Here is a 26441-nt window from a genome sequence, read left to right as displayed (position 1 = left end):
TTTAAATAAATTATTAACAGCTGTAATTACATCTAGGTGTTTTTAAAAATATAAATACAAAAAGTAAAAACATGCATGTACACAATAAGTGCACTGGAATAAATGATTAATTTAAATATGATTAAATAGTAGTTAAAGACACTTAATATAAAGTGAACCCCATATTTTGATTTAAATTGTGTAAGGCACATGAGCGTGGATTATCCCACTTATGGTAATGGCTCAATAATGAATGCCTTTAACTGAAAATGAAGTGTTTCTTGTCATTTTACATAATTGACACACTCTTTTCCTATTTGATACTCTAAAGTTGCTTTGACATCATTTGTATTGTTAAAAGCACTATATAAATAAAGGTGTCTTGACTTGACTTAATATTGAAAGCACAGACAAGTTGCAAATTTAACTTAAAAAACATAAAGCATTGTTTCCATCCCATGTGTTCAAGAGAACATTGTTACTTCCTGGAAAACTGGCCCAAAATATTTATAATACAAATGGAAAATGTTGCAGTTGAACCACTGTTGTTTATTTTTATTTATATATATATATATATTTTTGTACATCCTAAAATATTTGCTGCTCAGAGCGTGCAGACAAAACACAACAAATGCGGTGATGTTATAAATGCCTGGAGTTTGGGAATGCAATAGTGTGAAATTTCTCAAAAGTTTTGATAAGTTATTATACCCAACCATGATGTTTTCCATCAGGAATTTATAAGTAACTTTCCCCCCCAAAACAATTGTTCAGAATGTCCATCCAAACTTACCTCGCGCTCTCTGCCATTTTTCTGATCACATGATCTGTTAAGGCCAAGTCACATGACTTGTTTTTTTGTGCATTGAGGGATTTATTCTGTAAATGTGTTTCCATCTTATTAAACGTGTTTCCATGTCTTATTATTGGATAAAAAAATTATTTGCCTCAAGTGAGTGCTTACATTTTTAATGCATAATTAATATTATGGCATTTCCATCCAGCATTTTTGTGATATCGCAAATTTTGCATAAAAACAGGCACGGAAACATATCAAGTGATATGGGGGAATTAAATTACTTTGATTTGATTGGTTTGGGTAGTTCTTATCAAGCTGATGTATATGTCCAAGGTTTTTTTTTGTTTTTTTGGTAGATATTTGCTGCTATAAAATGGGATGTGGCATCATGATTGACAGCTGTGTTCACGATTGAGTCTGAGGGAGTTTGATGAAAACTTTGGCTTTTCTAAATTGGAAGGAAGTGGAGACACATTGTATCTTTTTTTTTTAACAATCTGTGATAAGAACTGCAATTATTCAGCTCATCAAATCTAACATTCTGTCCACTTTAAATCAGACAGAGATAAAGTAAGTTAAGGTACATTTATTTGATATCTTTATATCTTTGGGAAAAAAAGAGAAGCTTTTTTTACCACCCCAGGCACCACGATGGTATGAGTAGTAATTATTTATTTTTCTAATAGTTTTTTTGTTTGTTTGTTTTCACAGACCCCTGTTACGAATACATTGTGCTGGATGATCCTTGGAGATCCACAGATTATCGACATCCCAATATAACCCAATATATGTGTGACGCAGCTGTCAACTGGGTCGGCTGGTATCGTCTGTTCATTAATGGTCAGAACGCTCAGATGCCAAACACATGTGTTAGTCCCCTTAGTTGTGGCACTGGTGGTGCAATGTGGCTGAACGGAGCACATCCAACAGTTGAGGATGGAGTGGTGACCCGAAATGTCTGTGGTAACTGGTTGAATAACTGCTGCGATTTCCAAGTCAATATTAAAGTCAAAGCCTGTCCAGGAGATTATTATGTCTACGAGTTTGTGAGTCCAAGTTACTGCTATCGAGCATACTGTGCAGGTACGTATATTTTCCATTCACACATGTATGTGTTTGTGTAATGTATTACATCTATGAGTTTATCCGTCTGTTTTTGGTAAATACAATAACATAACTTCTGTACATATGTAACTGATATTTGTATCTGTTTAATAATATTATTCTTTACAATTTTTTGTGCAGAAGTTAGGAACATCAACAATCTTACTGTCACTCCGGAGTCAACTTTGGCAGGTAATGTAATCTGCTCTGCCCACGACTGACTGCTACAGTTATGACAGCATGTATCATGAAAATCTGTGTCATTTAGTAGTGTTTATCTCTGTGGGTAAAGAATAGATTAAACAAATTTGAGATTTGCAAATGGAAACATATATATTTTGATATTTCATTTTACTGTATTTACTATATATATATACAATGGTGTGAACAAAATGTTGGCCCCCTTCCTGATTTTTTTTTTTTTTGCATGTTTGTCACACTTTAATGTTCCAGATCGTCAAGCAAATGTAAATATTAATCAAAGATAACACAAGTAAACACAACATGCAGTTTTTGAATGAAGTTTTTTTATTATGAAGGGAAAACAAAATCCAAACCCACATGGCCCTGTGTGAAAAAGTGCTTGCCCCCTAAACCTAATAACTGGTTGGGCCACCCTTAGCAGCAACAACTGCAATCAAGCGTTTGCGATAACTTGCAATGAGTCTGTTACAGCTCTGTGGAGGAATTTTGGCCCACTCATCTTGGCAGAATTGTTGTAATTCAGCCACATTGGAGGGTTTTCGAGCATGAACCGCCTTTTTAAGGTCATGCCACAGCATCTCAATAGGATTCAGGTCAGGACTTTGACTAGGCCACTCCAAAGTCTTCATTTTGTTTTTCTTCAGCCATTCAGAGGTGGATTTGCTGGTGTGTTTTGGATCATTGTCCTGCTGCAGAACCCAAGTTGGCTTCAGCTTGAGGTCACGAACAGATGCCCGGACATTGTCCTTCAGGATTTTTTGGTAGACAGCTGAATTCATGGTTCCATTTATCACAGCAAGTCTTCCAGGTCCTGAAGCAGCAAAACAGCCCCAGACCATCACACTACCACCACCATATTTTACTGTTGGTATGATGATCTTTTTCTGAAATGCTGTGTTACTTTTACGCCAGATGTAATGGGACACACACCTTCCAAAAAGTTCAACTTTTGTCTCATCAGTCCACAGAGTATTTTCCCAAAAGTCTTGGGGATCATCAAGATGTTTTCTGGCAAAACTGAGACGAGCCTTTATGTTCTTTTTGCTCAGCAGCGGTTTTCGTCTTGGAGCTCTGCCATGCAGGCCATTTTTGCCCAGTCTCTTTCTTATGGTGGAGTCATGAACACTGACCTTAACTGAGGCAAGTGAGGCCTGCAGTTCTTTAGATGTTGTTGTGGGGTCTTTTGTGACCTCTTGGATGAGTCGTCGCTGCGCTCTTGGGGTAATTTTGGTTGGCCGGCCACTTCTGGGATGGTTCACCACTGTTCCATGTTTTCTCCATTTGTGGATAATGGCTCTCACTGTGGTTCACTGGAGTCCCAAAGCTTTAGAAATGGCTTTATAACCTTTTCCAGACTGATAGATCTCAATTACTTTCTTTCTCATTTGTTCCTGAATTTCTTTGGATCTCAACATGATGTGTAGATTTTGAGGATCTTTTGGTCTACTTCACTTTGTCAGGCAGGTCCTATTTAAGTGATTTCTTGATTGCGAACAGGTGTGGCAGTAATCAGGCCTGGGTGTGGCTAGAGAAACTGAACTCAGGTGTGATAAACAACTGTTATGTTTTAATTTTGTTTTCCCTTCATAAAAAAAACCCTTCATTTAAAAACTGCATGTTGTGTTTTCTTGTGTTATCTTTGATTAAAATTAAAATTTGTTTGATGATCTGAAACATTAAAGTGTGACAAACATGTAAAAAAATAAAAAATCAGGAAGGGGGCCAACACTTTTTCACACCACTGTATATACAAAAAATTGAGAAAAAAAAAATTGTAGCAGATACATACATTAAAAATTGTACAGTTGCTTCTAAGAAAAATGACCAAAACTATACGTAGTCATATATGCTCTTTAGAATGACAATATATATTTATCAAGGGTGCCAATATTAGTGAAGGATGCTGTATTTTTGTTTAATACGTTTGTTACCTGATTAAATACTCTGTTACCTGGTTCACTTTGTTGCTTCAAAAACATTTGCAAGACCATATCGAGAGTGATTACAGAGTGTCTATATATACCAAGTTCAAATAGCCTGCCTTGTTGGCAGAGGCTGCACTCACCCCGTCCAGCAATGCCTGGTTGAGATAGACAACATTACAAAAGACATTACATCAGCAGCAGCAGTGACATGACGTACAAGATTTACATTCATGTGTCCCCTACCAGAGGTCATCATCATCCTGTTACTAATTAGATTCAAACATAAGCTGCATAAATAAATGTAAACACCGGTAAACAGAAATGCTTAAAAACTGGTTTTGTTATTCATTCTCTTGGCAGCATCATCAATATTCTATCCATTCGGTTCAGCAGCAGGAGATACAAGAAATCCTGCTGTTGATGATGGAAGCTCGTCTGTTATTCAGCTATCGAGTCCATTTCTGTTCTTTGGCCGCACTTACCGGCAGATTTATGTAAGAATTTGACTCCATCTTCATTCTAGGTCTGCATGTGAGTGGTGAATGCTTTATAAACTCGTCTGTGATCAATGTTTTTCACAATATTTCTCATGTTTCAGGTGAATAATAATGGATACCTCACATTCAACCAGTCTTCATCAGAATATGCTCCCTACTCATTTCCCGCTAAAAGAAGCCATGATATAATTGCTGGTCTCTGGACTGACCTTGACAACCGTTTGAAAGGTTTTGTTTCGTTTCAGCAGTACACCAGTGGAAATGTTCTCACAAATGCCACTCGAGATATAAACACATATTTCCCAAATCTGAACTTTAACACTTCTTGGGTCTTTGTTGCGACGTGGAATAAAGTTGCTTACTTCAGAGTACCCACCACAGTAAGACTGATATTCTTCTGAAATGAGATTTTCTCTTCATCCACAATTAAGTTTCAAAATAAATTTGTATTAACACATCAGACTACAATGACAGTGACAGAGAAAATAAATTAAAACAGTAAAAATAAGGTTTGTCCGTCATTAGTGCTCAAATAAAATGTAATTTAAAATGTAATGTAAAAATGTAATTTAAAAATAAAGATCAGAACAGTGAACGCTAAGTTTAAAGTTATTATATTTTTCTGATTTTTGCAGGACACATCGTTTCAAATGGTTTTAATTTCAGGCAGTAATTATTCATTTATTCTGATAAATTATGGTGACATTGCTGTAACTGGACATCTGGTGCAGGTAAAAGAAACTTGCTTTCTGTATTGTGAACAAAATGTTACTATTTGCTAAAAGTGCTGTATATGAATAATGTTCTTACACACTTTCAGGCTGGTTATGACACAGCAGATTCCACACACTACTTTGTGATTCCTGGATCAACCCGCGGCAGCTTCATCTCAAACCTCAGGAACTCCAGTAATGTTGATGTTCCCGGTCGATGGGCCTTCAGGGTGGACGGTGGATCAGGAAACAGCGTCTTGAAATGTAAAAGCCTTATCTATAGATGCTTTGAAAAAAAAATATATATAACCCCATATAATGTATTGTATGATTAGTGTCAACAAATACAAATGAGTATTTTAGGTGTTTGTGTTTTTTTCCTTTAGACAATGTTGTTGGTTTTCGAGTGAGACTTTCCTCATTTTCAGACCTAACACAGAGTGGAAACATTCAAATGCTTTTACAGCAAGTATGTCACACTTACTATGAATATTTATACAAAATGCAGTGTAAATAGACACCGTAGGGAAAGTTTGATCTGTTTGTTCATCTGTGTTTCAGATGAAACAGGAGCTGGTCAAGCGTGGTCTGCCAAACAGCATCGAGCTGAAGTTAAGAAAACTGCAGAAGACAAAGCCATAATTATAGTCTCTTTCAGGAAAATTAAAACCAGTTTGTTTAACATCTGACATCAAATATCCCTGATGACTGATGATGTAAAAGCTTAAGTTTGTTTTCATTTACTGTTATTAGGATACAAACTTGTATATCTCAGTGCATGATTCTTCTTGTTTCTAATATGGGCATCTTAATTTGTGGCTTAATATAATACCACTTGACAATAATAATCAAGTCACCTTTATTTCTATAGCACATTATATAATAGAGATTCTTTCAAAGCAGCGTTACAGTAATAGACAGGAAAACAGCAATGATGGAAACATTAGTTCAGGTCAAGATTGATTCTCATTTGATTTGTCAGTGTCAGTGGATTCAATCTAATAATCAATTAATATCAATATTTAGATTTTTTTACGTGTAAAACCTAGTAGATTTTTTCCAGCCACTTTTCATGTTAAGTTATGCTCAGTAATGTTGTTTTAAGTTTAAAGTTGTGTTTACTGATGCAGTACATCAACCACAAAATACATGACAAAATACTCTTCTGTGTGCATTAATAATTAATAAATAAATGATTAGTGTGTCCATTTTACTCTACGATTCACTTTCACGGGTTGCTGATTTTTATAACTAATTAATAAATGGTTCACAGGTGTTTGCTTTTATGTGAAAACGTTTGGTCATTTCACCGGGATAAAAGGTATGAAATTTTAATAATTGCTGTGGATCGGTATATTCAACTTTTGGAGAGTATCATGTGCAAGATACAAAGTAGCTTCTGGTAAGCAACATTAACAGAAAATTAACATGGGGACTTGAAAAATCATGAGATATGAGAAAGCCACAAATACACCAATTTTCAGTCTCGTTGCAACATTCAATGCTGCATCATGAAATAATTAGGAATCTGGTTTTAATTTAAATAAGTATAATTATTAAGCATATATAACATGTGAGTTAAACTTGGCAGTTATTACATTAAAATCCCTCTTTTTATTCATGCATTTATAACTGCTTATCAATGACTTATGCTATTAGTTAGGGAACCTTAAAGTGTACAACTGTTCAGAATTTCTTCTTTTACATTCCATGAACAGAAGTAAAATCAGACAGATTTCACAACATGGGGATAAGTAAAGCATGACAGAATTTACATTGATAAGTGAGCTTGTAATGAGTCAATGGAGTGAGGATCCATTTGCAGCTTTAATAAAAGTAAACACAGTCGTACGGCAATGGTCGGTAAACGGTAACAGGGTTATCAGAAATGAGACAAGGGCCGAGTAACAAATCAGGAGAGAATAAGTCGAAGAGAATCTAAAAGAGAAGATTTAGTTCAATTACTGTGAAGGTCAACAATTATGAAGCTATAAGCAGGTCTACAGAAGGCGGCAATGTAGTTATTCATCTAAAATTAGTTCGATGTTGCAAAATTTTTCAATTATGCAGAAAATTCAGCTATAAAGCAGCTTTACAGAATGACAATACTGTCATTATTCAGCTCAATTTAATTTTATTCAACATGTTTATATCCACACATGAATATTGAGGGAATTTGAGTATTAAAGGGCAAGTGGCCCCAAGTGGAGTTTAGTTTAGACACTGTTACCTGGTGCACTATTTCTTCAAGAACATTTAGAGATTAATTATGCAGTTGTTAATTATTTTACTGTCACATCCACATGAGTCCGCCACCAGAAGGCATTGTCAAACATGAGCCTTATAAATCATTGTGAAATATAAACAGAAATGTAAACAAAAATGTTTTTTTTTTTTTATATATATTCTCTTGGCAGCACCAGAAATATTCTACCCATTCGGCTCATCAGAAGACATAAGAAATACTGCTGTTGATGATGGAGGCTCCTCTGATATTCAGCTGTCGAGTAATTTCTGTTCTTTGGTCGCACATACAGACAGATATATATAAGATTTTGGTTCCATCTTCATTATAGGTCTAAATGTGAGTGGTGAATGCATAATAAAATGATAATTGATTATGACAATATTTTTCATGTTGCAGGTTAATAATAATGGACACCTCACATTCAACCAGCCTTCATCACAATATGTCCCCTACTCCTTTCCTGCTTATGGAAACCAAGATATAATTGCTGGTCTCTGGACAGACCTTGACAACCGTGAGAGGGGTGTCATTTCATATCGTCAGTACACCAGTGGAAATGTTCTCGCTCGCGCCACTCAAGATATAAACACACATTTCCCAAATCTGAGCTTCAACGCTTCTTGGGTCTTTGTTACAACTTTGGATAAAGTTGCTTACTTCAGCTTCAACACCACAGTAAGTCTGATATTCTTTTGAAATGTGAATGCTTTCACTTTATCCACAAAGACAGTGACAGAGAAAATAATACATTAAAACAGTAAAAATAACAGTCAGTAATGCTTATAAAAATAATATAATACAAGAATGCAATTTTATTAAAAATATATTTGATAAGTGAATTTCTTTTTTCAATCGTTGCAGGAAACATCACTTCAAGTGGTTCTAATTTCAGGCCGTAATTATTCATTTATTCTGATGAATTATGGTGACATTGCTGTAACAGAACATCCAGTGCAGGTAAAACAAACTTGCTTTCTGGATTGAAAACAATATGTTACTATTCACTACTGCATAATAATGCATGTACTCTATGAATACTGCTCATATAAACAATGTTTTTACACATTTTCAGGCTGGTTATGACACAGCAAACTGCACACACTACTTTGTGATTCCTGGATCAATCAATGGCAGCTTCATCTCAAACCTCAGGAACTCCAGTAATGTCAATGTTCCCGGTCGATGGGCCTTCAGGGTGGACGGTGGATCAGAGTCAAACAAAGGTAACCTTGCTACTTACTTGCACATTACTATCAGTTTGTTCATCATAATATGTGTTATACCCGGAAAAGATTATTTTACAAACCAAAGTTATGACACGTCTCAACACAAAAAGCACGACAAACTTGATTTCTCCCACATATAACTGGTTTTGTTTGGCCGTACTAGAAACCAGTACACAAGTACAATATGTACACGTTCAATGAATAATTCAACATTCTGTGTGTATGTGTTTTTCCCTTTAGAGTGCATCATTGGACTTCAAGCAAAACTTTTCTCATTTTCTGACCTAACAGATACTGGGAACATTCAGATAGTTTTACAGCAAGTAAGAAACCAAGACTAATATTCATACAAAATGTGGTGCTAATAGACAACATTGGGAAGGTTTGATCTGTGTCCATTTTTTCCAGATAAAACAGGAGCTGGTCAAGTACGGTCTGCCAAACAGTGTTGAACTGATGTTAAGAAAAGCACAAAAGATAAAGCCATAATGTCAGTCTGATTCTCTCTCTCTCTCTTTCTCTTTCTCTCTTTCTACTTATTTAAATATCACATTAAACACAACATGAGGTTGACCAAAGTGCTTTACATGGCATACATGGTGAAATAAAAAAGAAAGTAAAATATATGTCTTTAAAGAAAGAAGTACTCTTGACACCATATAAGCTAATCAACTCTATTATAGATCAGAGCATGACACCCATATCACGTGCTTGCCTAAAATCCTTATCAAAGGCCTTATCAAAGGCCTTCGATACTGTGGATCACAACATATTATTAGATTAGATGCGTAGGACTATCAGAGCATTTTATTTTATGGTTCACTGCTTACTTAAAGGGTACGGTTAGCATGGTGCATCATTTCACTGCTATGCAGATGATACTCAAATTTATCTACATCAGAAATGAAATAAACATGCTGCTTTGGAATCTCTTTTCGCGTGCCTGGATGAAGTGAAAACATGGTTCTCTCAATTTTTTTTATTTCTGAATGAATCAAAGACCGAGGTTATAGTCTTTGGCCCTAGTGAAAATTCAGGGAGCAGAAGTATCGATCTGGACTACCTTGCTCCTTTTACGTCTTCCTGTATTAAGAACCTAGGTGTTTTCAGAGTCTTAAATTTGATAAACAATTAAATGCGGTTAATAGTTACTGTTTTTTTCAGCTACGCCTTCTCTCCAAAATTAAATATTTCTCTCTGTGAAAACTTTAGAGATTGCTATCCATGCGCTCATTACAACTCGCTTGGATTACTGGAACTCTCTCTATCTCTGCATTTCTAAATCTTCCGTCTCCAATTAGTACAAAATGCCGCTGCTAAATTCCTCAAAGGACAACGTAAATTTGATCACGTTACTCCAATTCTGAAATCGTTACATTGGTTACCTGTGCATTTTAGAATTGAGTTCAAAATTCTTCTCTATGTTTTTTAATCTATAAATAATCTGGCACTGAGTTTATAAATAATCTATCTGATCAACTTTATCCATACAATCCTACTCGAAATCTGAGGTCTGGTGATCAAAGACTTCTCTCTGTCCCCAGATCACGGTTAAAGCACAGAGGGGATAGAGCGTTTGTAGTTGCAGCCTTCCAGCCTATATCAGATCAGCACAGTCTTTAACTGTTTTTAAATAATCTCTTAAATCCTATTTCTTTTCTTTGACTTTTACTTCACTGTGAGTTTATTGTATGAATCTGTGGGCTGTCCTGTGCTCTATGTCTTTGTTTGTTCAGCACTTTGGTCAGCCGTGCTTGCTGTTTTTAAATGTGCTATATAAATAAAACAATCAGATCTTCTGGAGGTTGTCAAGGGAGTTCCACAAGGATCTGTGTTGGGACCATTATTATTCAGTATATATATATATAAATTGCCTTGATTTTAAAGGGGTCATATGATGCGATTTCAAGTTTTCCTTTCTCTTTGGAGTGTTACAAGCTGATTGTGCAGAGATAAGATCCCTGAAGTTGCAAAGACTAAAGTCTCAAAACCAAAGAGATATTCTTTATCAAAGTTAAGACTCTGCCACGCCCCCCTAAAACGGCTCGTTCAAACACACCCCCACATGTCTATGTCACGATGTGGAAATATTTGCATAACACTGCTCAAATGTTCACGCAAAGAAAGAAGGCGTGGTTTCAGTAACTGTAGTAGTGTTGATGCAGCCATGTCAGGGAGACACTGTGTGTTTCTATGCGAAGGCAAAAGCACTTTATTTGTGTAATGTAATACAAGTAATATTAATATGTTATATAATATAATTTAAATAAATAGTTTAATTTAGCTCAAAGGGAATCATTTATGATTTTATAGGGATTTGAACAGAATCATTGTTACGGCGATTCACTGAACGAACCGTATAACAAACTCTGCACTGGATATTAAAATCCAAAATATAGTGAAAACACTATTAAACAGCACAGTAACTAGATTGGCAGATTAAGACATTAACTTGTGAGCAGAAAACACAAGATACTTCTCTTTCAATATAAATCAGATTTTATTTATATAAACCTAAGACATAAACTAATCTAACACAACAGAAGTATTCACACATTGCATAAAGAGAGAAAGTAAGGAAAGGATGTGTTTAAGAGAATGGAAATGTGAAATCCCAAGTTTACAGCAATGAATTCAATTGCATAGACCTGAACAACCATCAATCACTTATTTAACCCTCGCTTTGAGTTTCTCAATGAGGCTAAAATTTATATTAAAGTCACCAATTCAGAACTTGGAGGCGTTACTTGCTTGCATTGCCTGTGTTACGGGTTTCCTTTGTGTCATAGTCGTTGAAGACAGGGGGTTCCCCGAAGTGTCTGATTGGCTGGAAGTTCAATAGTCTTTGAAGTGAGGTCTTGGGCGTTGGCTGAGGATGCGGAGTTGGTCTGGTCGAAGTTTGAAGCAAGTGCAGTCGGAGCTGGACTTTGTAGCAAACTTACATTAACACACGAAACTCCACGGAACGAAAAGAAACTAAAGTAAAAGAATAAAAGGATGTAACGAGACTAAGTTGTTTTCCTTCTCATTATGGCACGTGGGCCAGAGCACGCTCAAAGAGCAGCACGCAGTGGCAAAAGAGAAGAAGAGAAAAAGTTTTGAAAAGAGAGCATTTTTATGAAGAAGAGTGAGAGTGACAAGAGAGAGTTTGATGGATGTCCTGAGTTTTTAAACTCTGCTTTCAGACCGTCCCATCTGGATATCTTGACCAATTAGATACTGTCCTTGCTTGGGGTATTGCTTTGTGTCTCCACCCCACTAATAAATCGTGGTCAGAGGTCCGAACTTTACAGGCTCTTGCAAAGTATACCTTTTGAACATGATTTCTATAACAAGACTATGATGCATTTGACAAAGAATTGATTGGAAGAAACATTTAAAGCATGAATTTTCAAACTCATACGTACTAAACATGAATATTAATTAATTAATCCTTCAGCTATTCAATAATGATTAAAAGCAAGACATACACAATGAGTGATTAGAACAAGGATATTCAAATCATATGTGGGTACAAACATATGCGGTTCTGCATAGAAATTATTAGTTTCATTAAAAATTGAAAATGAAAGTCTTTTATGTAGTTCTATGGAGAACGAAGGCATGTTCTTTAGACAAAGGAATTTTGGTTTGGTCTGTCTTCTATGTGTGGAGACCTGCCCAAGAGAGTCTGTAGCTCGTGATTTTCTATCACAGGTTTACATGTGACCATCAGTCTTGATTACTTGCAACAAATTTGACAGTCTCCTTCTTGAATTGGAATTATTAATAAGTGTTCTTTTGTCTCAATGTTGCAAGCTGTTTTGTGAAAGAGGCTTGCTGGTTAGTTTGCTTCAAACTAGCTGGTACTCGGATCTGGACAGATTTATTACATCCTGTTTCTTGGAGCCTCTCTGAATTCCAGCTCCTCAGGTTTCAATGTTCTGATCGCCTCTTCACTTTGTCTGATTCAGTCGCTGATATCTTACATTTGGCCTTCTGGAAGTGGATTTAATTAGGAATCATTAAGATTACTTAAAACAGAACAGCACAACCCAGATGTTATCACAACGCATTTTATGGATGACTGTTTCGTGAACCTATGAGAGGAGATAATTCTGACTTTGCTATGACAATCTGGCGCTTCTGAATCAGCGACTGTATGTTTTGTTATTAGTTTAAGTATTTGCTATTGACTGCTCAAATGCGAGTTTTGCAAGACTTGTTTGCTTGTTTGTTTGTGTGTGTGTGTGTGTGTGTGTGTGTGTGTGCGTGTGTGCATGCTCGTGTGTGTGAGAGAGGGATACACAGTCACACAACCACGGCTTGTGTGCAAACACATACGAGCTTCATCACTGTGTCTGTCATGCGACTCTGTTCCCCTCTCAGGCTTGAACTGATGGTAAAACTAAGGACATTATTAACTGTCTTTACATTTATTTTGAAAGCTAAAGCGATTATGGAAAGGAGTGTTACATTTCCGACCAGTGCTTGTGGTGTTCGGCCAATCACAATGCACTGTGTCAGCTGGCCAATCAGAGCAGACTGCGCTTGTTGGAAGGAGGGACTTTGTCGAAAACGAAGCGTTTGAGAGAGGTGGGGCATAGAGGACTTACAATAAAGAGTATTTGAAAAATCATGTTAACATATTCTCTTACACCAAATACACAAAATAATGATCTTTAAAAAAGCATCATATGACCCCTTTAATATCGATAAAGCAAGGTTTCATTTCTAAGCAAATTATACTATTGTATACTGTTCAGCTCCCTCTAAGCAACAATCAGTGACTGCATTACAGTCTGTTTTTGATATTATCCAAAACAGGTTTTGTGTTTTGAAGTTGGTTTTAAATGTTGAAAAAACTAAATGTATGCTATTTTCAAATTCTAGAACTACTTTAGAGAATTATATTGTCCTTCAAACTTCTCAGGGGAGCCAAGTTACCTCAGTGTCAGAGACAAATATCTGGGTATTATCATTGATAACAAATTATGTTTTGGTTCACATATTAAGTATCTGAGTAAAAAATTAAGAAGAAGTTAGTGTTTTACTTCAGAAATAAGTCACGTTTCCTATTTAAGGTGAGGAAAAAATTTGTGTCTGCTACATTTCTACCGATTCTCGATTATAGGGATGTGGTTTACCAGCATGCCCCCTCTTATCTTCTTTCTTCCTTGGATGCTTTGTACCACGGTGCGCTGAGATTTATAACTGATTGTAAATTTTTAACCCATCACTGTGAATTATATGAAAGAGTTGCATGGCCTTCCTTGAGAATTCAGAGAAAAATGCATTGGCACTTGTTGATATATAAGGCAATTTTGGGTAATTTGCCAAATTATCTCTGTTGTTTTATGCAAAGGACTTTGTTTGGAAATCATTCATTACGTTCTCAATCAAATTATAATCTCTGTGTGCCCTTTGTCAGAACTGAGTTTGGTAAAACCTCTTTTAAGTATGCTGCTGCCTCAGATTGGAACCTTCTCCAAAAGGAGATAAAACTTGGTGTCTTACAATTATTTTAAGTCCTTACTATGTAATATAGAGAACAACGTCACTGTGTGTAATTGTTTTTAACTGGTTATATGTTTGTTTGTAATGTTTGTCGTAACTATGTTGTTTATTTGTATATGCAGACTCGGCTGCCTAATGTGCAGTGTTACTGTATTAGGGGTTAGGCCAATTGCACGCTCACTCAAAACTTGCGACATCTGTGGCATTGTGCTGTGATAAAACTGCACATTTTAGAGTGGCCTTTTATTGTGGCCAGCCTAAGGCACACCTTTGCAATAATCATGCTGTCTAATCAGCATCTTGTGAGGTGGATGGATTATCTAGGCGAAGGAGAAGTGCTCACTAACACAGCTTTAGACAGATTTCTGAACAATATTTGAGAGAAATAGGCCTTTTGTGTACATAGAAAAAGTCTTAGATCTTTGAGTTCAGCTCATGAAAAATGGGGGCAAAAACAAAAGTTTTGTTAATGTTGTTTTGTGTATATACTTTGTGGTGCAATTAAGATGCACTTGTTCAATTGTACATACAGCAGTGTAGAGTGTAATGTATATACACAATATGTACATCATAATCAATCATAAGCTAAACACATATTTAAAAAAATGTTCAATAATTTAATAATAATTAAACATTGAATATTAGCTGTATTTGAATGGCTGTACATGACTCCACACAGATCTGACTGAATTATCTGATTTGTTATAAGGGTTTTTATTAATCATATTCTATGGTGACACTGGTGTAACTGCATTTATAATAAATGGCTGATGCTTTAATGCTCTCTGATTACAGAAGAAGGACTCCTAACCTCCTGGTTTTTCCTGACTTGATCATCATGAGACTGTCTCTGGTTTCACAACATCTGTTGGTGTTCATATCAGTCATGTCTCTCAGTAAGACTTTGCTCCCATTTAATTTTTAGTGTTAATGTGTTTGTAAAAATGCATACATTTCAGATTTTTATTTCTGAATTTAACCATATCTCTTTCTCCTTAACAGCCATAGCTCAAACATCATCTCCACCACCAACAACATCTGTACCAACAACACCTGCTGCAACAACATCAGCAGCAGCGACAACAACATCTGCAACAACAACTCCTGCTACAACAACATCTGCAGCGACAATATCATCTGCAACAACAACACCTGCTACAACAACATCTGCAGCGACAACAACATCTGTACCAACAACATCTGCTGCAACAACATCTGCAGCGACAACAACATCTGTACCAACAACCCCTGCTGCAACAACATCTGCAGCGACAACAACATCTGTACCAACAATCCCTGCTGCAACAACATCTGCAGCGACAGCAACATCTGCAACAACATCTGCAGCGACAACAACATCTGTACCAACAACACCTGCTGCAACAACATCAGCAGCAGCGACAACAACATCTGCAACAACAACCCCTACTACAACAACATCTGCAGTGACAACAACATCTGTACCAACAACACCTGCTGCAACAACATCTGTACCAACAACACCTGCTGCAACAACATCAGCAGCAGCGACAACAACATCTGTACCAACAACTCCTGCTGCAACAATATCTGCAGTGACGACAACAACAACAACAACATCACCCACAACATCTGCATTGACAACAACACGTACAACAACATCTGCATCAACAATATTTGCAGCAATAACATCTACTTCAGCAATATCAGTATCAACATCTCTGGCAGGTAATTATTGACCTTTGAATTAGAATCAGATCTGTGGTGTGAACTGAACAAACCCAAGAACCTCTGCAAAAAATTTTATGTATCATAGAAATGTTTTATAATTTAATGTCAGCATGATACAGAAGTTACAATATAGTCTTTCTTCTCTGTTTGCTTCTCTATAGACGTCTGCTAAATTAACCAATACAAGCTGTTTGCATATTTAAACATAACATTTCAAGGGAAAAGACTCTTCATGCAAGTCATTAACTAATAACAGGGGAAGTTCTGAGGTGAAATACTGTAGTTATTTTGTTTATCCTTTTCATCTGAAATGCCTTGTGTCAAATGCTAATTATTACATTTTAATTACTGATTTGCATATTAATGTGCCGATTCTGATGACGTTATTATTTTTACTGTATTCAGCTGATGTTTCTCCATTAGGTTAGCCTGTATGCCCATGTTATATTGCCTTAGCTAAACTTTAGCTAACTTATTACCTGGTAGCTCATGAGTCATTGATGTTAGCAAGTGAAATTAACTCTTTTTTTCTTTTGGATAATCAGCTGTAAATTCAAGGCACAGTTAGCTTAGTCTTTCGTTCTTCACCACTCACCTCCACAGCAAGACAAACACAGCTGGAAAGGGAGCGAGGGCTTCACTTCTGCGGCTCTCTGCGTGTTTGTGATGTGCCGATCAATGTGTGCTACACTGCTGTGCTGCGTGGAGAAAGACATAACTTGACAGAGTCTCAACATTTCCTGACCTGACCTGATATTTAGATTCTTTATTTGCTTGACAGGGAAAGCTGTGTGCAATACATACATACATACATACATACACACACACACACACACACACACACACACACACACATATATATATATATATATATATATATATATATATATATAGATGGATAGAATAAAATGAAAACTAAAAGACTTTCAAATCACATGAGCAAATATTTTTTCACAATATTACATAGATAACATAACAAATGTTTAAATGGAGAAATTTTACACTTGTACCCACTAAATGAGCTCATTTCAAATTTGATGCCTGCTACAGGTCTAAAAAAGTTGGTAAAGGGGCAACAAAGGGCTGAGAAAGCAAGAAAGTTTGAAAGGATTCAGCTGGGAGAACAGCTAGCAACTAAGTAAGTTAATTGACATCAGGTCTGTAACATGATTAGCTATAAAAGGGATGTCTTAGAGAGGCAGAGTCTCTCAGAAGTAAAGATGGGCAGAGGCTCTCCAATCTGTGAAAGAGTGCATCAAATGATTGTGGAATACTTTAAAAAGCATGTTCCTCAACATAATTGCAAAGGCTTTGCAAATCTCATCATCTACAGTGCATAACATCATCAAAAGATTCAGAGAAACTGGAGAAATCTCTGTGCATAAGGGACAAGTCTGAAGACCTTTTTTGGATGCCCGTGGTCTTCAGGCCCTCAGACAACACTGCATCACTCATCGGCATGATTCTGTCATTGACATTACTAAATGGGCCCAAGAATACTTCCAGAAACCACTGTCCGTAAACACAGTCCGCCGTGCCATTTACAGATGCCAACTAAAGCTCTATCATGCAAAAAGGAAGCTATATGTTAACATGGTCCAGAAGCGCCGTCATGTCTTGTAATCCATTTAAAATTGACAATTTCAAGGTGGAAAAGTGTTCTATGGTCAGATGAGTCCAAATTTGACATTGTTGTTGGAAATCACAGACGCAGTGTCCTCCAAGCTACAGAGAAGGGAGACCTTCCAGCGTGTTATCAGCATTCAGTTCAAAAGCCAGCATCTCTGATGGTATCATATGGTGAGGTGCATAAGTGCATACGGTATGGACAGCTTGCATGTTTCGGAAGGCACTATGAATACTGAAAGGTATTTGAAGGTTTTAGAGCAACATATGCTCCCCTCCAGACAACGTGTATTTCAGCAGGACAATGCAAAACCACATACTGCAGCTGTTACAACAGTAGGGCTTCGTAGTAGAAGAGTCCGTGTGCTGAATTGGCCTGCCTGCAGTCCAGATCTTTCACCTATAGAGAACAGTTGGCTCATCATTAAACAAAAAATACGTCAAAGATGACCACAAACTCTCCAGCAGCTGGAAACCTATATCGGCACACCAAAACTCCACATCTTCAAACTGTTTTGAAAAGAAGAGGAGATGCTGCACCATGGTAAACATGCTCCCGTCCCAACTATTTTAAGACCTGTATCAGGCATCAAATTTGAAATGAGCTCATTTTGTGCATAAAATTGTAAAATGTTTCAGTTTAAACATTTATGTTATCTATGTTCTATTGTGGCTCATGTGATTTGAAAGTCTTTTAGTTGTCATTTTAATCAAATTCAAAAAACGTCTCAACATTTCTGGAATTCGGGTTGAATATGCACATATATATCACCTCAGAAAAAAGGGCACTTTCTCGAGGAAGAAAAAGCGCAGGTGCTCAAGCCCCCTTTGATGTCTACTGCAATATTTTTTTATCTAAAACATATTTGTCAATTCTGATGCCTTTGTGACTTAATGCTCTTTTTTCTTTATTAGGCACAACAGCAACAACAACTGCAAAGCCATCGACAGGTAATTACAGACCTTTACATTAACAGTATACATTCACGTCAGAATTACTGCAATTATGAGACTGATATTTGTAAAAACCATTCAGATCTTCATCAGACTCGCATTTGGACTTCACAGTGCTGAGGAGGTATTTTTCTAGCATTGTATGTCAAAGCATCTGCTTTACAGAAGAATAATTCTGCAGAAGAAGGACTTTGACATTCTGGTTTTATCTCTGATTTGATCATCATGAAATGTTTGTCTCCAAACACCCAATTTTGGCCTCATCTAAACCATTGGGTTCCCATAGAAGGTTCTAGTCATGTTTGGCAGACATGGGCTTGAGTTTGTAGTTTGCTGGCTTGTTTTATGGCAAGTCTTACAAAGAAGTTATGTCTGTGGTGCTGATTGTACTTTTGGGGATTTTCTGAATTTGAGAATTTAATATATTGTTATTAAAACTGTATAATGCACACAAGCCATCTGAGCTGCTTGCCATGGTCATCTTTAATCTTTAAATCAGACACAGCGATAAAGTAGAGTGGTAGGAATACATTTATTTAAATTTGAATTAATGATCAAGGGCGAAAAAGACATTCAGATCTGTTCTAAGTGGTCACAACAGACTGAGCTGACTGACCAATCAGAGCACAGGCTCTCGGAAAGAGGGTTTTAGAGAGACTGGATCCTTGATTAAACCATTTTGGACACTGTTAGAAAAGAGGGGATGCTGCTAGTCTATATTATGAGAAAATGAGAAAAGTATTTTGACCTTGGATGCATGTAAACCTATTGTAGGTGACCTCCAAAACAAAATTTTAAAGTAGCATACTTTTAAAATAGCATAATATGGGCACATTACTTTATCGGAGCGTCTATTTACCTTCTTGGCAGAGGCTATTTACACTAACTCTGCTCACCAACGTGTGATTTGGCTAGTCAACACTACAAAAGATCTACAAAAAAACCTAACAGTAGATCTAGTGTTGTAGATGGTTGCGCATGCTTTTTGATGCGATCGACCCAGGTTTGAATCTGCCTATTAGAGTTTTTTTCCCTCCCTTTTCAAATCTCATAACACACAAGAATGCCAATTATTTTCCATAAAAATGAATCAAATAATTGGAAAGTTGAAAATAAAGTATTGGGTAGGGTTTGTTAGGTGTAGGTTGTCCCAATTTACACAATCCCTTTATTGTCTCAATAAAGTGGCATCCATTTAATACAATCAATACATGATTATTGAATTCTGTTTAATAATGTACTACAATATTGAGGTGCAGGTAATTGCCACTATTTGCAACAAGTAGTATAAATAGCAGAAAATCATGCTATTTTAATATAGTGTATATAATCTATGGCTATGTGCACTTAGTCTAATCAGCATATCGCTAAAATACTGCTATTTGTTTTTTTACTTAGTGTACATAGAATCCATTGTTCTTAGTGTAAATTGCATATATCTATTGTAAATAGTATCTATTGCTGAGAATATGCTATGTTCACTTAGTGTAAATAGCATCTAATTGCTATGACTGTAAATTGCATCTATTGATAATTGCATTTAGTGTAAATAGCATCTATCGTTATTTACACTTAATTTATTCCTTCATAAGATTTGTGATGGTATGTTTGGATTATTTTGATTAAAAATTGCTAACATGTTTGTAAAAATGTTAAAGAAACATTAGAGAAACTTTATTACTATCATCCAAAATTACTAGTAGGATTGCTCAACTGTTTAGAATGAATGAATGAATGATGCATTTATATAGCGCTTTATTGTGTATTGCTGTACACCCAAAGCGCTTTACAATCATGTTGGGGGGGTCTCTCCTCAACCACCACCAGTGTGCAGCACTTGGATGATGTGACAGCAGCCACAGTACAACGGCGCCAGTGCGCTCACCACACACCAGCTACAGGTGGAGAGGAGAGAGAGTCATTGAGCCAATCAAGTGTATGGGGATTATTAGGAGGCCATGATAGACAAAGGCCAGTAGAGGGAATTTGGCCAGGACACCGGGGTTACACCCCTGTTTTGTCTTTTCTAAATGAAGAGATGTTTTACAATTTGCTGTGTATAACTTAAAACTCATTGAAAGTAGTTAAAAAAGTAGATCCCAAGCCACAAGTGTATAATATGAATAGTAATTTCAATTATTATTTTTTTATGTTTTTCACAGCCCTCCCCTATGACCCCTGCTATAACTACACTGTGTTGGATGATTTACGGAGAGCCACCAACAATCAATTACAATCATCATATTATGCTAAATATACCTCTAAATTATTGTGTGACAGAGATGTCAACTGGGTTGGTTGGTACCGTCTCTTCATTCGGGGTCAGAGTGTTCAGATGCCAGACACATGTGTTGATCAGCTAAGCTGCGGCACTCATGCCCCACTGTGGCTGAACGGAACACACCCACAAATTGAGGATGGAGTGGTGACCCGTAGTGTCTGCGGTCACTGGAACAATAACTGCTGCTATTTCCAATCAAGTCCCATTAAAGTGAAAGCTTGTCCAGGAGGTTTTTATGTCTATGAGTTTGTAAGGGCCGTTAACTGCTATTTGGCATACTGTGCAGGTAAGCATATTTAGCATTTGTGTAAAGTATTACATCAATGAGTTTGTTAGATCTGTCTGTTTTTGCCATACTGTGGAGATAAATACATCAGCATTTGCCTTTTGTACGTATGCAATTGATGCATCTGTTAATTTTCTTTTTCCCCCACAGATGTTAGGAATATTAGTCTCAGTAACCATACTGTAACTCCAGAGCTAACCTTGGCAGGTAAATGTAGCATTCTATACCTTCTACTGACTGCTGAATGTATCATGGAATCTATCATTTAGTAGGGGTGTGTTTGTTTGTTTCTTATGTCTGATGTTTGTGACTTTGCTTATATACACTGTTACATCATTATGTTCTCAACAAATTACACAATGGTCAATGGAAACCAAAATCATCAACCTATTGAGTGCTGGATTCAAAGTCACACAGAAAATCTAAATAAAAATTTAAAAGAATGTACATGAATTTCATCAAAGCAACTGACAATGTAAGTCAGCAGTGTCTAGGCCCACTGCTGATGAAATGGCAGATGGTGTCCTGGGTATCTCCTGCCAGATTTGAATCAGAGTTCCTGGACAGTTTGTGGTGCAACTTATGGATGCTTTGATACATAACATCCCAGAGCTGCTCAACTGGATTCAGGTCAGGGGAACATAAGGGCCTGTCAGTAGCATCAATGTCTTTGTCATCCAGAAACTGCCTACACACTCTGGCCACATGGGGTCCAACATTAGGTCTGACAATGGCTCTGAGAATTTCTCCTGCTTGCTCTTAAAACTCTGCAGGGAGACACACCAAACCTCTTTAAGATGGCATGTATGAATGGACTACCTGTGCAACCTGATTGGGTTGCAGGTACTGCCTCATGCTACAAATCTTCACAAAGACCCTAACAAAGCACAAAACTAGAGACCAATCAGTCAGGAAGGATAGGAAGAGAGCAATTGTCTGTGACCTCTACCTACAAAACCATTCAATTTGTTTTGGCCCCTCCAGTGCGCCTGTTGTAACTTTCATTTGCACCAAAGCAGGAGGAACTGATTCAGAACAGGCATAATGTACAGGTTCTGTATTTTCATTTAGATTTTTATTTCTTCAAGTCTTTAGTTTCTTCAAAGACCTTTGCAAGACCATGATATAGAGAATTACAGTGGTCAAAACATTTGTCACATCCACCACCCCAAAGGTCATCATCATCAAAATGAGCCTCATAAATCAGTGTGAAATGTAAACATCAGTATACAGAAATGTAAATAAAAATATTTTTTGTTCATTCTATTGGCAGCACCAGCAATATTCTATCCATTCGGCTCAGCAGCAGGAGACACAAACAATACTGCTGTTGAAGACGGAAGCTCTTCTGTTATTCAGCTGTCGAGTCCATTTCTATTCTTTGGCCGCACATACCGGCAGATTTATGTAAGAATTTGATTCCATCTTCATTTTAAATCTAATTGTGAGTGGTGAATTCTTTATAAACTGATCTGTGATCAGTGATTTTGACCGGCAGCCATATCACCCTGCAGCCCAAGACTGAAGCTAAGCAGGATTGAGCCTGGTCAGTACCTGGATGGGAGACGATGGGGGAAACTAGGTAGCTGCTGGACGAGGTGTTAGTGAGGCCAGCAGGGGGTGCTCACTCTATGGTCTGTGTGGGTCCTAACGTCCCAGTAGTGACCGGGCTCCTGACTCTCTGTCTACATTAAAAATCCCAAATTTGTTGGGCCAAATTTGCCCATTGGCCTCTGACCATCATGCTGCTGTGTGGTGGGCATTCTGGCACACTATGGCTGCCGTTGCATCATCCAGGTGGATGCTGCACACTGGTGGTAGATGAGGAGATACCCCTCACAGTGTAAAGCGCTTTAAGTGCTTAGAAAAGTGCTATATAAATGTAATGTAATGTATTATTATTATTTGATTTTGACAGTGTTTCTCATGTTTCAGGTGAATAATAATGGATACCTCACATTCAAACAGGCTTCGAACGAATATGTTCCCTACTCATTTCCCACTTATGGAAGCCAAGATATAATTGCTGGTCTCTGGACTGACCTTGACAACCGACTCAGAGGTGTTGTTTCATATCATCAGTACTCCAGTGGAAATGTTCTCACACGTGCCACTCAGGATATAAACAAACATTTCCCAAATCTGAGCTTCAGCGCTTCTTGGGTCTTTGTTGCAACGTGGAATAAAGTTGCTTACTATCCTTTGACCAGCACAGTAAGTTTGATATTCTTCTCAAATGTGACTGCTTTTACTTAATCCACAATTCAGTTTTAAAATACTTTATTGAACACATTATGTGTTCATTATCCAACTTATTACACAGCCTATTTGATAGTGTATTCTGAAAAGGAATGTCACTCAACAGGAAGAACTCTTTATGTTCAACATCCGTACACTTTAGTAATGATCACTGATCCTTCTATTTTCTTGGTCTCCTCATGCTCTGTTTTATCAATTGTTTGCAAGAGCTGCAGGAGTGTCAACTAACCAGATCTGTAGTATGTGAATAATGAAAGTAAACCTGTAAACTCCTTTTGCTTTAACCAAATTTACGAAAAACATACTATTACATACTTCTGCTTTTAAACAGCCTCGATATTTTCAGTGATGAGAACATTCAAAAGTAGATTACAATACAGAATGTAAAAAGTATTTTAAACATCTTTGTAAATATTAAAAAACAGACATGAGGCTTGACATCACATAACCTAATCAACACTCAAATAATATCGCAATATCATACACCTCATTCTGAAATGGTTAAAAGCATCTTAATACTTTATATGGGCTAATAAGGGCACAGAAATGATGTTGTATAGCATTGCAAATCTGTTCCAATATGCCGATTTCATTTTGAATTGCTGGTTCCTATTTTAATGTCAAAAAAGCTTCAAATAATTTAATTTACATTTGTGCATTTCTGAGTAAAATGTTACATTTATTTGTTTAGTGCACACCTGCTTCATTTAGACATACAAGTAAAAATGTAATTATTTGTATGAAGTTGTAAAACTGGAAGCATGTTTTGAATTTAAAACCAGTTAACTTAAATTGCAACATTTGTTTATTTTCTCAAATGGACAGACAAGATGGACAATTAAGGCATAATGTACTGTCACAATTACACAGCTTCACCACAATAATAAAGACTAGGACATAATACGTTATTTGAGAAGAAAGATTTAAAAATCTTAAATCCTTAAATTTATTACCGTGCGCAACAATCGTTTCTGGCAAACTGATAACCCCAACAATAGTACTGAAGGCCTACTATCAATTAATGTTTCAGTTTACAGTAAATAATCATTTACTGAGATACAAGATAATAGGACTTGAATGAGAGAGTGTGGTGGTGTGTTATGAGAGATGTGAAATAATTGCTGGCCTCAAATACACAGATTATTGGTGTTATGGGATGTTGCTAATGACGACAGTTGTTATCAGGGATGCCTCGACTGACCAATCAGAATCAAGTTTTCCTGAGAGCTGTGTAATAATGCTCATAAACAGTGAACACTAGGTTTATAGTGATTATCTTTTTCAATCTTTTCAGGAAACATCGTTTCAAGTGGTTTTAATTTCAGGCCGCAATTTTTCATTTATTCTGATGAATTATGGTGATATTGATGTAACTGGACATCCGGTGCAGGTAAAATAAACTTTTCAATATTTAGAACAAAATGTTACTATTCACTGCTGTTGAAAAGTATATGTCCTCTATACTGTTTATATGAATAATATTTGATGCACTTTCAGGCTGGTTATGACACAGAAAACTCCATGGAATACTTTGTGATTCCTGGATCAATCAATGGCAGCTTCATCTCAAGCCTCAGGAACTCCAGTAATGTCAATGTTCCCGGTCGATGGGCCTTCAGGGTGGACGGTGGATCAGAGTCAAACAAAGGTAACCTTGCTACTCACCCATTAATATCAATGTGTTCATTGTAAAATGTGTTATACCCAGAAAAAGATTATTTTACAAACCAATGTTATGACACGTCTCAACACAACATACTCGTCAAACTTGATTTCACCCACATATACTGTAGCTTGTTTTGTTTGGCCGTACTAGAAACCAGTGCCTATGTACAACATGTAAACATTCATCAAATTATTCTGTGTGTATGTCTTTTTTCCCTTTAGAGTACATCTTTGGACTTCAAGCAAAACTTTCCTCATTTTCTGACCTAACAGATACTGGGAACATTCAGATAGTTTTACAGCAAGTAAGAAACCAAGACGAATATTCATACAAAATGTGGTGCTAATAGACAACATGGGGAAGGTTTGATTTGTGACCATTTTTTCTTTTTTCCTTCCAGATAAAACAGGAGCTGGTCAAGTACGGTCTGCCAAACAGCGTCGAGCTAAAGTTAAGAAAAGCACAAAAGATAAAGCCATAATATCATTCTCCTTCAAGCAGAGAAATAAAATATTTCTGCCCACTTTGCACCTGAAAGCAAATATCTAGTAACAATTCAAGTGTGTACTGCCATGTTACTTTTGGAACCCACTGGTTACATTTGATTAAACTGAAATTTAAAATGAAAATGTAATTTTTTAAAATGAAAATGTAATAAAAAAAAAATTTTTTTTTGTTTTTTGCAAAGATAAATGACAAAACATGTTTGCAGTTACATATTAACAAGGTCATAGTCAGGTATATTGAATAAAAACAATAGTAACACAACAAAAAGCTTGTATTGTTGTGTTAATTTTGACCCATCTGTGTGTTAATTACGTCCCGACTGACGGGGTTGAAAGTAACAATGTGCAACTTAGCTTCAAAGTGAAATTATATGGAAGTCATTCTACATTTGTACAAAATGCCACCTGATATTGATAGACCACACTTGTTAGTTACTGACCACAGCGAAAATATATCTCTGTATAAAACATTATCTTTTGAAATGACGTTTTTCTGAAAAATGGTACTTTCGTCCCAGCTCTCCATGTGAAGACTGATTAATGTTATTTGTATTTGAATCTTTAAAAGGAACATAAAACAGCACAAAAGGGGTCTTACAGTAGCTTATAGTGGTTAAGATGTATAACGTATTGGCATCCACCCAGGATTCCTGCAGTATGCTCATGAGAGTTCATTAATGTGACAATATCTTTTCAAATAGTTAATGACATTACAAACCTAATTTTGGACCATTTTTAAGACATGCTGCATATTTATGCTGCTTTTGCATTCATTCACTTAAGCCTTAATTCTCATGTGTTTTTATTTGTTTTTGCATTTTTTTAACATTCCATGAACTCAAAATGAATGATTTCTTCTGCATCTACTGTCAAGTTAAGTCTATTTGTTTCTAGTGTATTCTGAAAAGGAATATCACTCAACAGGAAGAACTCTTTATGTTTAAATTCAACATCCATACACT

The 26441-nt window shown here is 36.5% G+C and overlaps 2 protein-coding genes across 2 annotated transcripts in view; both read left to right on the top strand.

Moving 5' to 3' along the window:
* Window positions 1-6506, top strand: part of LOC306852740 (uncharacterized protein) — a gene marked incomplete at its 5' end in the record, with an annotated part of 40848 nt that extends 34342 nt beyond the window's left edge. The window contains 8 exons of the mRNA XM_079389800.1: window positions 1490-1861; window positions 2024-2074; window positions 4372-4505; window positions 4610-4888; window positions 5144-5239; window positions 5329-5485; window positions 5608-5690; window positions 5783-6506. Of these exons, the coding sequence (XP_079245926.1) occupies window positions 1490-1861; window positions 2024-2074; window positions 4372-4505; window positions 4610-4888; window positions 5144-5239; window positions 5329-5485; window positions 5608-5690; window positions 5783-5863 (1253 nt within the window). The 3' untranslated portion in view covers window positions 5864-6506. The remainder of the gene's footprint in view (window positions 1-1489; window positions 1862-2023; window positions 2075-4371; window positions 4506-4609; window positions 4889-5143; window positions 5240-5328; window positions 5486-5607; window positions 5691-5782) is intronic.
* An 8484-nt stretch (window positions 6507-14990) lies between these two features.
* LOC306852792 (uncharacterized protein) lies at window positions 14991-25719 on the top strand. The gene is made up of 11 exons (XM_079389873.1): window positions 14991-15087; window positions 15194-15898; window positions 18443-18478; window positions 20644-21048; window positions 21199-21255; window positions 22322-22455; window positions 22984-23262; window positions 24602-24697; window positions 24805-24955; window positions 25195-25277; window positions 25374-25719. The coding sequence occupies exons 1-11, from the start codon at window positions 15030-15032 to the stop codon at window positions 25452-25454; spliced, it is 2085 nt and encodes a 694-aa protein (XP_079245999.1). The 5' UTR covers window positions 14991-15029; the 3' UTR covers window positions 25455-25719.
* The last annotated feature ends 722 nt before the right edge of the window (window positions 25720-26441 follow it).

This window comes from Barbus barbus (genome assembly GCF_936440315.1).
Source record: "Barbus barbus genome assembly, chromosome: 32".
Lineage (NCBI taxonomy): Eukaryota > Metazoa > Chordata > Actinopteri > Cypriniformes > Cyprinidae > Barbus > Barbus barbus.
Note: the sequence above shows the minus strand (reverse complement) of the source record. Positions and strands in the feature narration are given on the sequence as shown.